Source organism: Oryctolagus cuniculus, chromosome 9 (genome assembly GCF_964237555.1).
Source record: "Oryctolagus cuniculus chromosome 9, mOryCun1.1, whole genome shotgun sequence".
In the NCBI taxonomy this organism is placed as follows: Eukaryota; Metazoa; Chordata; class Mammalia; order Lagomorpha; family Leporidae; genus Oryctolagus; species Oryctolagus cuniculus.
This window is the reverse complement of record NC_091440.1, coordinates 125,478,087-125,491,347: the sequence shown is the minus strand read 5'-3', so window position 1 is coordinate 125,491,347 and position 13,261 is coordinate 125,478,087. Positions and strand designations below refer to the sequence as shown.

Below are 13,261 nucleotides of genomic sequence, written 5' to 3'. Positions count from 1 at the left end.
AGTTGGCATAAGCAGGTTAGCTTAGATTCAAGTTTGTTTTCTTCTGTACTTTAACAGAATTTCAATCTGCCGTGAGTTATTTATTTCCTAAGTGAACAGAGTGCTGGCTTTTAGAAGACGGTGTCGTGGCACAGTGGGTTCAGCCACTGTCTTCAGTGCCAGCATCACTTATGGGCACCCGTCTGACTTCTGCCTGCTTCAATTCGCTCATCCAGCTCCCTGCTAATGGTCTTGGGAAAGCAGAAGAGGATGGGCCCCTGCACCCACGTGGAAGATCCAGAAGAAACTCTCGGATCATAGATTTGGATGGGCCCAGCTCCAGCTGTTACAGCCATTTGGGAAATGAAGCAGTGGATGGATGATCTCTCTGTCTCTCCCTCCCTCTCTCTAATTGTGTCTTTCAAATAAATAAATAAATCTTTAAATATTTATTGGAAAGTCATAGTTACACACAAAAGAAGGAGAGACAGAGAGAGAGGTCTTGCATCTGATGGTTCACTCCCCAATTGGCTGCAATGGCCGCAGCTGTGCCGATCCGAAGCCAGGAGCTTCTTCCAGGTCTCCCATGTGGGTGCAGGGGTCCAAGGACTTGGGCCATCTTCTACTGCTTTCCCAGGCCATAGCAGAGAGCTGGATCGGAAGTGGAGCAGCCGGGTCTCGAACTGGCGCCAGGACGTTAACCCACTGTGCCACAACACACGCCCCATGAAGTGCGTAAATATTTAATCGAATTTGCTCTCCTAGGAATTTATCCTAGAGATCAGTTCATGCAGAAACAGAATCAAAAGAAAGTATGATCATTTTACCTTATAAAATATATGAGATAAAGAAGTAAAAATTAAACAAAAGAATCAAAGAAAAATTCTACAACCAAAGTACAACAAAAATGAAAAATTTGATAGACATTCTAAATACCAGATTGAGCAATGAGGCCTTGGCCTGGCCCAGCCCCTGCTATTGTGGTCATCTGTGGAGTGAATTAGCAGATGGAAGATCAATCTGTCTCTCTGTCTCTCTCTGTCTCTGTCTCTCTCTCTCTCTCTCATTCTCTGCTCTACTCTTCTGTAGCCCTAACTTTCAATATCTAAAAAACATCTTTTTAAAAAAAAGAAAAAATGAACTTTATTATAACAAAAAATCTTGAGTTATTAAAATTATTAAAAACAAACATAATAATCAAAGAGTCAAACCATCACAAAGTAACAACTAAAAACACACAAGTGTCAAACTATCCAAAATTCATGAAACATTTACAGCAGGGTAGACAAATAATCAACAATGCTTAGGAGGATTATTAAGAACATATATAGACCTAAACAAAGCGAAACCAAATGGACCTACAGATATCTAAAGAATATTCCATCCAACTCAACCATAGTAGAATATACTCATACATTCTTCTCAACTGCACGAGGAAAACTCCACAGGACGGATATAAAATAAGGCATAATAACTTAAATCGTAGAAATAAATTCTCCAGCCAAAATGAAATAAAAGTAGAAATCAACAACAGCAAGAAATGTGGAAAACACATATCCAGAGAGGACCTACTAAACAAACTCCTAAATAACTTGTAAGTCAAGAAAAAAAAATCAAAAGGAAAACTAGAAAACATTATGTATAAATTAAGACAAAAATATAATATACTAAAGTTATGGAAAATAAAATCAGGTTCAGAGGGAACTTATAATTGTAAGTGCCCATATTTAAAAAGAAAAAAAAAGGTATCAAGTCAGTAACCCAGTTACCCGTCTTAACAAGCTAGACACTAACAAACTTCAAGGGAAGCAGAAGACTAGGCATATTAAACTGAAAATAAAAAAAAGGAGAAAGTGAAGAAAACCAACAGTAAATTCTTTGCAAACACCAACAAAATTAATAAACTTTCAACTAGACTAACAAGAAAAAGATGACACAAGCCACAAAAATCAAGAACAAAAAAAGGGAATTCAATACTGACTTTACAGATACGAACCAGATTTTAAGAGAATATGATAAATCACTACATACCAAGAAATCAGATAACTCAGATGAAACAAATCCCTAGAAAGATAAAATTACCAAGCCAACTCAGGAAGAAAATAGAAAATGTGAACAGATCTACAAAAATTAAAAAGAATAAATTCAAAAACTTACCAAAAGGAAAACAACACAACATAGCTTAGTTGGTGGATTTCAGAAAACACAGAAGAGTTAAGTTCAAACCCTTCCAAAGTCTCCCCTCAAAAATAAAAGGAGATGGAACATGTCCCACCTCATTCAAGGGGACACATATCAAACTGATATAAAAGCGAGACAAACAGCACAAAAAATGGTACACACCAATATCCCCATGAATATAGAAACAAAAACATTCAACAAAATACCAGCAAAATGATTCCTTTGACATATAAAAACAACTATAGACCGTGACCAAATGAGACTATCCCAGGAATGCAGGATTGATTTAACATCCAAAAAAGAATCAGAACACACATTCACAGAGTGAAGAAAATAAACAGATCATTTCAATAGACACAGGAATAGTATTTGACAAAATTCTATAGTCTTCATGTTAAATATACTCAACCAGATAGAAATAAAAGGTAACTTCTTCTATCTTACAAATGCCAACTATGAATAAGTTGTCATTAATATCATATCTACTGGTAAAAGACTGAATGTCGTCCCATCCAAGATCATGAGAAAGACAGAGCTGCACACCCTTGCACCTGGAATTCAAATTTTACTGGAGGTTCAGTTAGGTACTGAGGCAAGGCAAAGAAAGAAGAGGCATTCAGATGATTTCTACTGCAGATGGCATGACTCTGCACACAGAAAATCATAAGCAATACACAAAAAACTGTGAGAACTAGTAAACAAGTTACTAAGAGCAACATGTAAAAAGCAGTTCTATTGGGGCCGGCACTGTGTCGTAGTGGGTAAAGCCACACCTGCACTGCCAGCATCCCATATGGGCACTGGTTGGAGACCCGGCTGCTCCTCTTCCCATCCAGCTCTCTGGTGTGCTCTGGGAAAGCAGAAGATGGCCCAAGTCCTTGGGCCCCTGCACCCACATGGGAGTCCCAAAGAAGGTCCTGGCTCCTGGCTTCAGATCGGCTCAGCTCCGGCTGCTGTGGCCGTCTACGGAGTGAACCAGCAGATCGAAGATCGACCTATCTACCTACCTCTCTCTCTGCCCCTCCTTCTCCCTCTGTGTAAATCTTTCAAATAAATAATCTTTTAAAAAAATCAATTCTATTATTATATGCTAGTAATGAACAAACAAAACAAGAAATTAAGATATCTAAGAAAACAATCCATAGTACAAAATACTATTGAAAGAATAAATGAAAATGAATATAATCGTAAACCTATTTCATGTTTGTGGATTGGAAAACAAGATTATCTTAATCCTACTCAGATTTTCAGAAGAATTCACAGGTAGATTCTAAAATTCAAATGGGAATGCAAGGCATCCAACATAGTCACAGCAACTCTGTAAAGGGACAAAGTCCCACAACTCACACTTTCCGATTTTGAGACGCACCACAAAGCTAAGTCATCAAAGCAGTCGGTACTAACAGTTCCATGAAGAGTACAATTATGTTTTTCACACGGATGCTCTGACAACTCCATATGAAAGAACGGTCTTTTCAACAGTGGTGTTGTTAACAACCAGACACGCATGCACCAAATAATGAAGCTGCACCTCATTCTCACACCACAGTCAGTAACGAATTCCAAATGTGTAAAAGACCTAAATTCCAACTCAAACCCCCAAAAAGAGCTAAGGCTTTTTTTTTTCCAATGGAAAATAAGTGATGATGAGGATATAGAAAAATGGGAACCCACAGTTGTTGGCAGCTGGAAATATTCTGGCAGATTCTCAAAATGTTAAACTTTTGAGTTAGCTATATGACCCAGTACTTTCCAAGCCTACTTAAACAAAGGAGAGATAAAAATACATATCCACATGGATTAATTCATAACATGAAAAAAATACAGCAATGCAAGACTCCATAACTGATGAAAAGGTAAGTGCAAAGTGATAGATATATCATAGAGAGGTATTATAAAAATTGAATAATGTCTTAACTGAAAAAAACAGATGAAATTTAAAACTTTATGCTAAGTTAAGGAAGTCAGTCACAAAATACTGTAAATTCTATGATTCCATTTACATAAAGCTCCAGAAGATACAAATCTACAGAAATATAATGTACACTAGCAGGTTAATAGGGCTGGGGTAGGACTAGTTACAACAGAGAAGAGAATGACTACTAATGGGTACAAGGTTTCATGTTTAGGTGAGGAAGACTTAAGATTTGGATCATGGTTCTATAATTCTGTGAATAAAATAAAAGCTATTATAAACACTAGGTGAATTTTATCATACAGAAATTGTATCACAAGGCTATTAAAAATAAAGATTGCAGGGGCTGGCACTATGGTATAGTGGGGTAAGCAGCTGCCTGTAATGCTGGCATTCCAAATGCGCACTAGTTCAAGTCCTGGCTATTCCACTTCCAATCCAGCTGCCTGCTAACGTGAGGGGAAAACGGCCTAAGAACTCAGGCCCCTGAACCCAGGTAGGAGACTCAGAGGAGCCTCCTGGCTCTTGGATGCAGCCTGGAACAGCAAGGTTGTTGCGGCTATTTGGGGAAATGAACCAGTGGACAAAAGATCTCCTCCTGTCTCTGTAATCCCACCTTTCAAAGAAATAAAAAAAAAATTTTTTAAGTAAATATTACAAAATATTAAAGGACTATCACTAGCCTAATTAAAGACTGCTTTTATGTTCTTAGAAGTCAAAATGATAACTGGGGAAAAGCTCTATTACTTTTTAAACTGATAATCATTTTTGAAATACAAATATAAATGGGAACTAGCTCCAAATGCCATTAACAATGTAAGAGTCCTGCATTCAAATTCTTTTTAATTAAGACATTACTGTCTTTTTTCCTGAGATAGGTTATAGACTGAGGATTAGATAAACTAGGAACGTTCCTGATAACTCACAGCACTACCAGTCTGGTTTTTTACCATTCAGGATGAACTGTAGAATCCTCACTGCCCTTTACATTCTTTCCCATCCACTGCTTATGGAACATTTTTACAAAAAAATGTCCTTTATATACTGAGGACATTGGACAGCATTATATTTCTGCATCCACAAATGTCATTTCTGAAACTCAAAAGAAGCAAAGACTATCACATGTACCCATGTTTTTGCTCTTTGCTTTGTTCTTTCCTTGTGTTCCAAGATTCTTTCCTATAATTATCATTTCCTTTCTGTTTAGATAACTGGTAAGCCATTCTTTTGGAGGAGACATGCTACAATAAATTCTTTCAGTGCTTCTTAATCTGAGAACGTACCGGGCACCCCCTCCTCAGTCCAGAAGTATATTTTCGTTGGATATAGAATTCTGGGCGGGCGCTTCTCTTCTTTCAGCACTTTTCCATTTTCTCTGGCCTCCATGGTTCCTGATGAAAAATCTACCATCATTCTGCTTTTCTCTTGTCGATCAAATGTCATTTTCCTCTGGCTGCTCTCGAGACGCTGAATTTGTCTTTAGTTTTGGGAAGTTTGGCTATGATGTGTGTATTCAAGATAGATTTTAAGAAGTTGGCTCACACAGTTAAAGAGATTGGCAATTTCAAAATCTTCAGGGAAGGGCAGTGGGCTGGAGACCGAAGGAAGGGCTAACACTGCACATTGAAACCCAGAGGAATCTGCTGTCAGGATTCCTTGCTGCACAGAGAAGGTCACGGGTTCTCTTGAGGCTTGAGACCCTCAGATGCTACCCAGCCATGTCAGGGGGGTAATATATGCTTTACTGTGAACATTGCAGATATAACTGTTCATCTTACCCCAAAAAACACCCTCACAAAGATATCCTGGAAAACAGCTGTCAAATATCTGGACATCATGGCTCACCCAAGGTGACAAAATTTACTGCCACAGTGTACCCAGCATTGTAGGTCTTGCCTGTTTCTTTGTTTTGGTTTATCTTATTAGGCATTTAATCAGATTCTTGAATGAGTCATTTTATGTCTTTTGTTAAATGTGGGAAATTTTCAGCCAGTATTACTTCAAATTGTTGTAAGCTTTGCTCACTTTCTCTTCCTTCTGGGTCTTTGATATAAACTATAGAACTTCTGTTACCAATCCACAGGTTCTTAAGTTCCTGCTGTTTTTTATTTTCTACCTGAACTCTCTATACTGTTCAAATTGGATGATTTCTAGTTTCCATTTTCAAATTTACTGATTCTTTCTCCTGTTCCTTCAGTCTACTACTGAGCTCCCCCTCAAGTCATTGTCTGGCTATATAATTTTCTAGGATTTCATCTGATTATTTTTTATTTAATCTATTATTGTACTGAGACTTAAATGTATCCTACTTTTCCAGTTGAAGTATTTTTAGGTTGCTTGTTAAAACTATTTTATGATGATTGTTTCCACTGGGGATAATGTAAAGCCCTGGCCAAACCTTTGATATCCCTATCAGGGAATTCCATCCTTGGGAGCAGCTCAGTGCCAGCATCTGCTCCACACCTCCCCCATTCAAGATGAGATGTCCTTGGTAGAAGTAGTGATATTGACCTGTGATCAGACATCACTACAGCAAAAGGAAAATGGGGACCAGCAGGAGCAGGAGCCCAGGTACTCAGTTCTGCCTCCCTGGGCAGCCAGAGTAGGACGTCCTTGTTCTTGCTAGACATGGCTGTGAGTTCAGTTTGTCACCAGGCCTCCACTGAGAACAGCACCAGGCTGGGAGGATACAAGGATGCCACATTATATTCCCCTGTAATGGAGTGGCCGTATCACTTCTGAGCAATGGGTATCCGGGATCCCATTAGGCAGGATACCTTCCCCATAGGGAAAGGAAGGGCCACCTCAGCAACACCAGGCTAGTGCTGCGGCGCAGGCATGCTCCATGGCTCACCCTGACTCTGAGCAGGACGACGACTATCAAGCCCAAGTCAAAACCCTGTCTCCCACTCCCAGGAAAATGAAGGCTGATGTCTGTGCTCCCTTTAACAAGCATTTATTGGTAGAGAGGTAAGGATAAGCTTAGAGTTTTTCTTCTTTATTTTTATTCAAAAGGTAGAGAGAGAAATTTTCTGTCTACTGCTTCACTCCCCAAATACCTTCAACAGCCAGGGCTGGGTCAGGCCAAAGCTATGGGTGGCAGGGACCCAGCTAAGCAAGCCATCACCTACTGCCAAGGGACTTAGGTATGAGATGAGCACATTGCAAGCAGCACATCAAATGCTGCACCAAACATTCACTACCAGGCTACAGCTGAAGAATTTGACGGGAGTAGGATGACTTAACTAAGCAGACTCCTGTCTTGCTAGATGGAGGCTTTCCCAGTCACCTGGAAGGAGAGCAGGTATTTGGGCAGGCTTGCTTCACCTGTGCCCGCTGGTATTTCTGAGTAACTCAACTCAATACAAGTAAGGCACAAAGTGAAGCCACACAGTGTGGTTACTTGGGCCCCATGGTTTCTGGTCGTCTGCATTCATCTCACTTCTAGGGACTACGTCTATTTATAACAGCCAGGCATATGGAGCTGTACTCAGTAAGAAAGGTAAGGAAAGGCCTATGTTCCACTACATTTCTGAAAGCAAAACTAAGGCAAAATCAATCAATCTCCTTTAGCATTATTTAAGAAACTTCTTATTTTTTGTTGTACTTTATTTGCTATTTTTTTACTTTATTTTCGAATGAAGTATTTTTTAAACATACACAATATTTTATTATGTGCTTTTGAATTTTTTTAATATCAAGAGAACACAAGTAGTTCATAGATAAAATTCTAATACAGTGATACATCCTCAACACCCTCCCCCTTTCTTTATCTAACTTTTGCCATTTTTTAAATTTATTTATAAACATAGTTAGCTTAAGGTTCCAGTAAATAGAGATCAGCAAATAACAGTAGAAAGACCAGTGCTCAACAGGTACAAACAATACCCAAGTCCCAAGATGACAGCTTCCCTCATATATACGTGTATGTGCATGTGTGTGTGTGCATATTTATGCTCTATATATTATCTACCACAAGTCAGAGAAAGCATGCGGTATTTGTCTTTTATGGGTCTGGCGTATTTCACTAAGCATAATGGTGGCCAATTACATCCATTTTGCTGCAAGACAGGATTTCACTTCCTTTATGATTGAGTTGTATTCCATCATACATCTATGCCACATTACTTTTTATCTACTTATCTGTTGATGGACATCTGGGTTGATTCCGTATCTTAGTTACTGTGAACTGAGCTGCTATAAACACAGGTGTACAAGTAATTCCTTCATAGGCAGTCTTCATTTCCTGTGGGTAAATGTACAGGAGCAGAATGGCTGGGTGATACGGTGGATCTATTATCAGATTTCCGAGGACTCCCCATACTTTCTTCCATGATGGTTGTTCCAGTTTACATTCATACCAACAGTATTTTTTAATCTCCTAACCGCCTCTTAACTTAAAACAAAGGTGACTGATCATACCCAGTCCAGGATAACCACAGGGATTTAAGATCCCCAGAAGCCAGGACAAGTGGTGAGATGACAGCAGATTTCTCCCTTCCATTTCATATTTGAGCAAATACCTGTAGAGGTGGGAGAGGTTAACCAAGGACGGCTGCGGCTTTAGGTCCCCTTCTTCCTGAATATGCTGTGTGCATGTGCACGGGGTTTAGGGGTACAATGCATACAATGATGCTGCTAAACCTGCTATGAGGTGAAAATATTTTTAAGTCAAAACCATATTTAATATATTAACCCTTCTGCAGCTTAGCCCAACAGTACATGAGACCTATTATTCCCTCTTCTGACCATATGGCTAACCACATGGCTAACTCAGAGTTGCACCTCAATGAGCAGCATGACAAGAGTGGATTGTGCATCTCAATTCCACTAAAATGAAGATTTGAATATTCTGTTCACTGCTGAATCTACAATAGTTCATGGCATAAAGAGGATAATTAATAATATCTGTTGAATTAAGGAATGAATAAATGCAAAGACAATCTTCACATACTAGCAATATTAACTAGAGGTATTTTGGTTTGGGGGAAAATTATTAATGACTCATTCATCAAAATGTTCATATGCTAGAGCTGGCACTGTGGCGTGACGGATCAAGTCACTGCCCTCTGTGATGCCGGCATCCCATATGGGTGCCACTTCAAGTCCTGGTTGTTCCAGTTCCAATCTAGCTCGCTTTTAATGTTCCTGGGACAGCAATGGAAGATGCTCCTAGTACTTAGTTCCCTGCACCCCCATGGGAGACCCAGAAGAAGCTCCTGGCTTCAGTCTGGCCCAGCTCTAGCCATTGTGGCCATTTGAGAAGTGAACCAGTAGAGAAGAGACCTCTCCCCCTCTTTGTCTCTGTCTTTCCCTTTCTCTCTCTCCCTAACTCTGCCTTTCAAATAAATAAAAGCAGAAAATCTTAAAAAAGAAATGTTCATATGCTTTAACAAAATACAGCTTTCAGCGTGGTGCGCTGGCCACAGCGCGCCGGCCATGGCGGCCATTGGAGGGTGAACCACCGGCAAAAGGAAGACCTTTCTCTCTGTCTCTCTCTCACACTGTCCACTCTGCCTGTCAAAAAAAAAAAAAATTAATAAAAAGTAACCTGCTGTGTGAAAAAAAAAAAAGCATGCTAAATATCAAAAGATCTTCTCACATATGAACGTCAAATTGAAGAAAAAATTGTTGGGGCTGGTACTGCAGCGTGGCAGGTAACACCACCACCTGCAGTGTGAGAATCCCAAATGGGTGCCAGTTTGAGTCCTGGCCACTCCAGTTCTGATCCAGCTCTCTGCTATGGCTTGGGAAAGCAGAAGACAGCCCAACTACTTGGACCCCTGCACCTGCATGAGAGACCCAGAGGAGGCTCCTGGCTCCTGGCTCCGGATCGGCCCAGCTCCGGCCATTGTGAACAACCAGGTAGTGAACCAGCAGATGGAAATCCCCACCCCCCTGCCTCTCCTCTCTCTGTATAACTCTTTCAAATATATAAATAAATAAATCTTAAAGAAAAAAAAGAAAACAAAAAAAACTGTTGTTTCTCTTCCTGTACCGTAACATGCCACAAACCATCAACACTCAAATCAGAAAGACATCTAATTGAATCTAGCAGGAAAATAGTGCCTAATTTTCCTATCCGAACTGTTTCATTTTCCCCAAATTATTGCGCCAGATGACTTCTAACACGTTTTTAAAAGCACACTTAGTTGGTAAGCAACTTCTCTGATATTTTTCCTCAGAATATCGTAATGTTATTAGCCATGATCTGGTACTCATCAATAAATCAACATGAAAAGCCATATATACTGTATTATATTTAGTTTACTGGCTTAAAAGAATTTATTTGTATGTGTTGAATATAAATTGACTATAAGCTATGAGAAATTTAATTTTCTAGGCAATAGGATTATAATCCTAATCCTTTGTACTTAAGTCATAACACTTAATTCCTCAAACTTTTAATTCTTGTTTTTTAACTCAGTGTTAAATGCTAATAAGAGAAATATATGAAATATGTAACTCTCAACCAGGTTTTTGTCAAAATGACATTGACAAATAACATTTAAAAGTTTTCTTATACCATTTAAACCTCATCATGTGCCAATGTTTATGTAACATAAACAAACATTTGCACCAGAATAGGTATTGTGGAGTCACAATAAATCAGAGATGTAAAGTATCAAACACTGAGGTACTTAAAGAGTAATACATGCAATGGCAACACTTTGAAAACAGTTAAGAATAAAGATAAGTAAAAAACATATTTATTCAAGACGACATCACTTCAAGAAGGAGACTAAGTCTATATCCAAAATACTTTATTTCTTCCCAATCTTAGCCTAAGGGAAAATAGAAGATAGCTCAAAACAGATACTATATTAAAGCCATATTAACACAGTCTCCCCAACTCAGTAACTATATAGCTAGTTTATATTAATACAAAGTCCACAGAATTATAAAAAGTCAAGAGTTGCAGCCATAAGAACACGGTACTTTTAAAATTACCTTGCTAGCGATGGACAGGAGTTACTCCAGGTAGTGAGCATGGTCACAAAAATGACCTTGAAGGTCCCAAGAAATACCTAGCAAATTATTTCAATACTCTAGGCTTACACAAAAAAAGCTCTTTCACATAAATTCTGGATCTACTTCTGTTTCAGCTTTCTGCAAGTAACTTCTGATGGTAAGGTTTTCTGACGTTGAACTACCAACTAACCTAAATGACATTAACTTGGACAAGCCTCATGATACGGTTTAAGAAATTTCCAGACTCGACCTAGAGCAGGCAGACTTGTTTTTACATTTATGCTAATCATTAACAATCAAAGATTAAGAGGCCCATCTCTACATGTATTAAATTACAGTATACTTACTGCAGGCCAGTGACAGACACAGGACAAGTTTACAGGTACTGACAAGAACATATCTGCCAATCACACCGAGTCAACACAGCAAGAGTGAAGAGAGAGTGGTGAGGTGAGGAGAGTAACATTTTAAAAGAGCAACACAAAGCCGGACAGCACGGCACCAGCCCATGTGTAGGTAAATATGAAGAAAAGGATGGACGTCAAACCGCTGACAGCGAATACCCCTGCAGAGAATGTCTGAGGTTGATTTCCACAAGAACATATTACTCTGAATAGAATACTCTAACATGCAGTTTAGAGGGGGTGGGGATTTAACACTGAACTCTCACTTTGTTTTAAATAATTAAGAATCTGCAAAGAGTTATAAGACCAGTTCTTAAATGTAAACACTCGGTCAGTTTTCAGTACTTATCACTGACAATGACGTCCATCACACCCATGTCCGTATAATCTGGTTGGGGAAAGTGTGGGGGATGTCTGAGTTTGAGTCTTTGGCTCTGCTTTGGGTTCCCGGTTCTTGCTGATGCACGCCACGGAAGGCAGGAGGCAATAACAGTTCACGTACTTGTGTGTCTGTAGCCACATGAGAGCACTCCACTGAGTTCCAGGCTCCAGACTTCCACCTGGTCCAGCCCTGGCTGTGGCCATCCTTTGGCAGAGTGAACTGGTATCTTTCTGCCTCTCTCAGGCTACCCATCTCTCTCCCCTGCCCATCTCAAAACAATTTAAAAATATAAATTTTCCTTAAAAGGACTAATACTGTTTCAGACTTACATCATGCTTTAATTTTTTTTCCCTAAAGAATATGAGTGGAGTCATGGCAGACATTAGAAATTAATAATAAAAATAAAAAGTTTCATTTCCTATTTCAACTTCACCTGTCAATATTGTATCCTCAAATATTCTGTGTTTCTCAAGTCCAAAATATTATTTAGCATCACCTTCCTAAATTCGCAAGTATACTTTCAATGAATATTTCTTGGTTAAACAAAAGGAATTTTTATACCAAAGATTAGACTATGCATTTACTATTAATATATTTTCATACACACATGCCTGTGTGTGTTAAATTGTTTCTGAAGTCATCCCATGTTTAAAAAGAGTAAGCAACAGACTATCAACCCTGTACCTTATATTCATCCACAATAATACTGAGAGCTTCATGACCAGCCTTCCTCATGTCTTCCAATTCTTGCTTATGTTTATCCTGAAAGAAAACAGAAAGTAAATCCACGATTTGTTACCGTTTTGTTTTCAAAATAATAAAACCATCAACTTTTACTCCACGAATGCCTTAGACGTCTAGTAAGACACACCAATAATGCAAAGAAAACAGAGAAAGGGTTCTTAAATAAATAAATCTTTTTTTTTTTTTTTAATCTAAAAGGCAGAGTTACAGAGAGAGGAGAGAGACAAAGAGACAGACGCAGACAGAGAGAGAGACAGAGAGAGAGAGAGATTTTTTGCATCCTCTGATTCACTCCTCAAATAGCTGCAAGGGCACTGGTCTGTGCTAGGCTCAAGCCAGGAGCAGGAACTTCATCCGGGTCTCCTTTGTGGATGCAGGAGTCCAAATGCTTGGGCCATCTTCCATTGCTTTCCCAAGGGCATTAGCATGGAGCTGGTTGGGAAGTGGAACAGCCAGGACTCAAATTGCTACCCATATAGGGATGCTGGCACCATAGGCAGTGGCTTTACCTTTTAATGCACAGCACGGGCCCCCAGGTACTTTTTTTAAGACAAGACTGAATTCATTTGAAAGGCACAGTCACAGAGACAGAGAGAGATACAGAGACAAAGGTAGAAAAATCTTGTCTCTGTTGTTTCATTCCCCAAACGGCCCCAAGAGCTAGGGCTGGGTCAGGCAGAAACC

At 39.2% G+C, this 13,261-nt stretch overlaps 1 protein-coding gene across 25 annotated transcripts in view; it reads right to left on the bottom strand.

Moving 5' to 3' along the window:
• The window catches only part of CCDC91 (coiled-coil domain containing 91), a 344,415-nt gene that overhangs the window by 159,668 nt on the left and 171,486 nt on the right, over nucleotides 1–13,261 (bottom strand). For all 25 annotated transcript variants that reach the window (XM_070049574.1, XM_051850367.2, XM_051850358.2 and 22 more), the window contains one exon: nucleotides 12,518–12,595. In XM_070049574.1, the coding sequence (XP_069905675.1) occupies nucleotides 12,518–12,595 (78 nt within the window). The remainder of the gene's footprint in view (nucleotides 1–12,517; nucleotides 12,596–13,261) is intronic.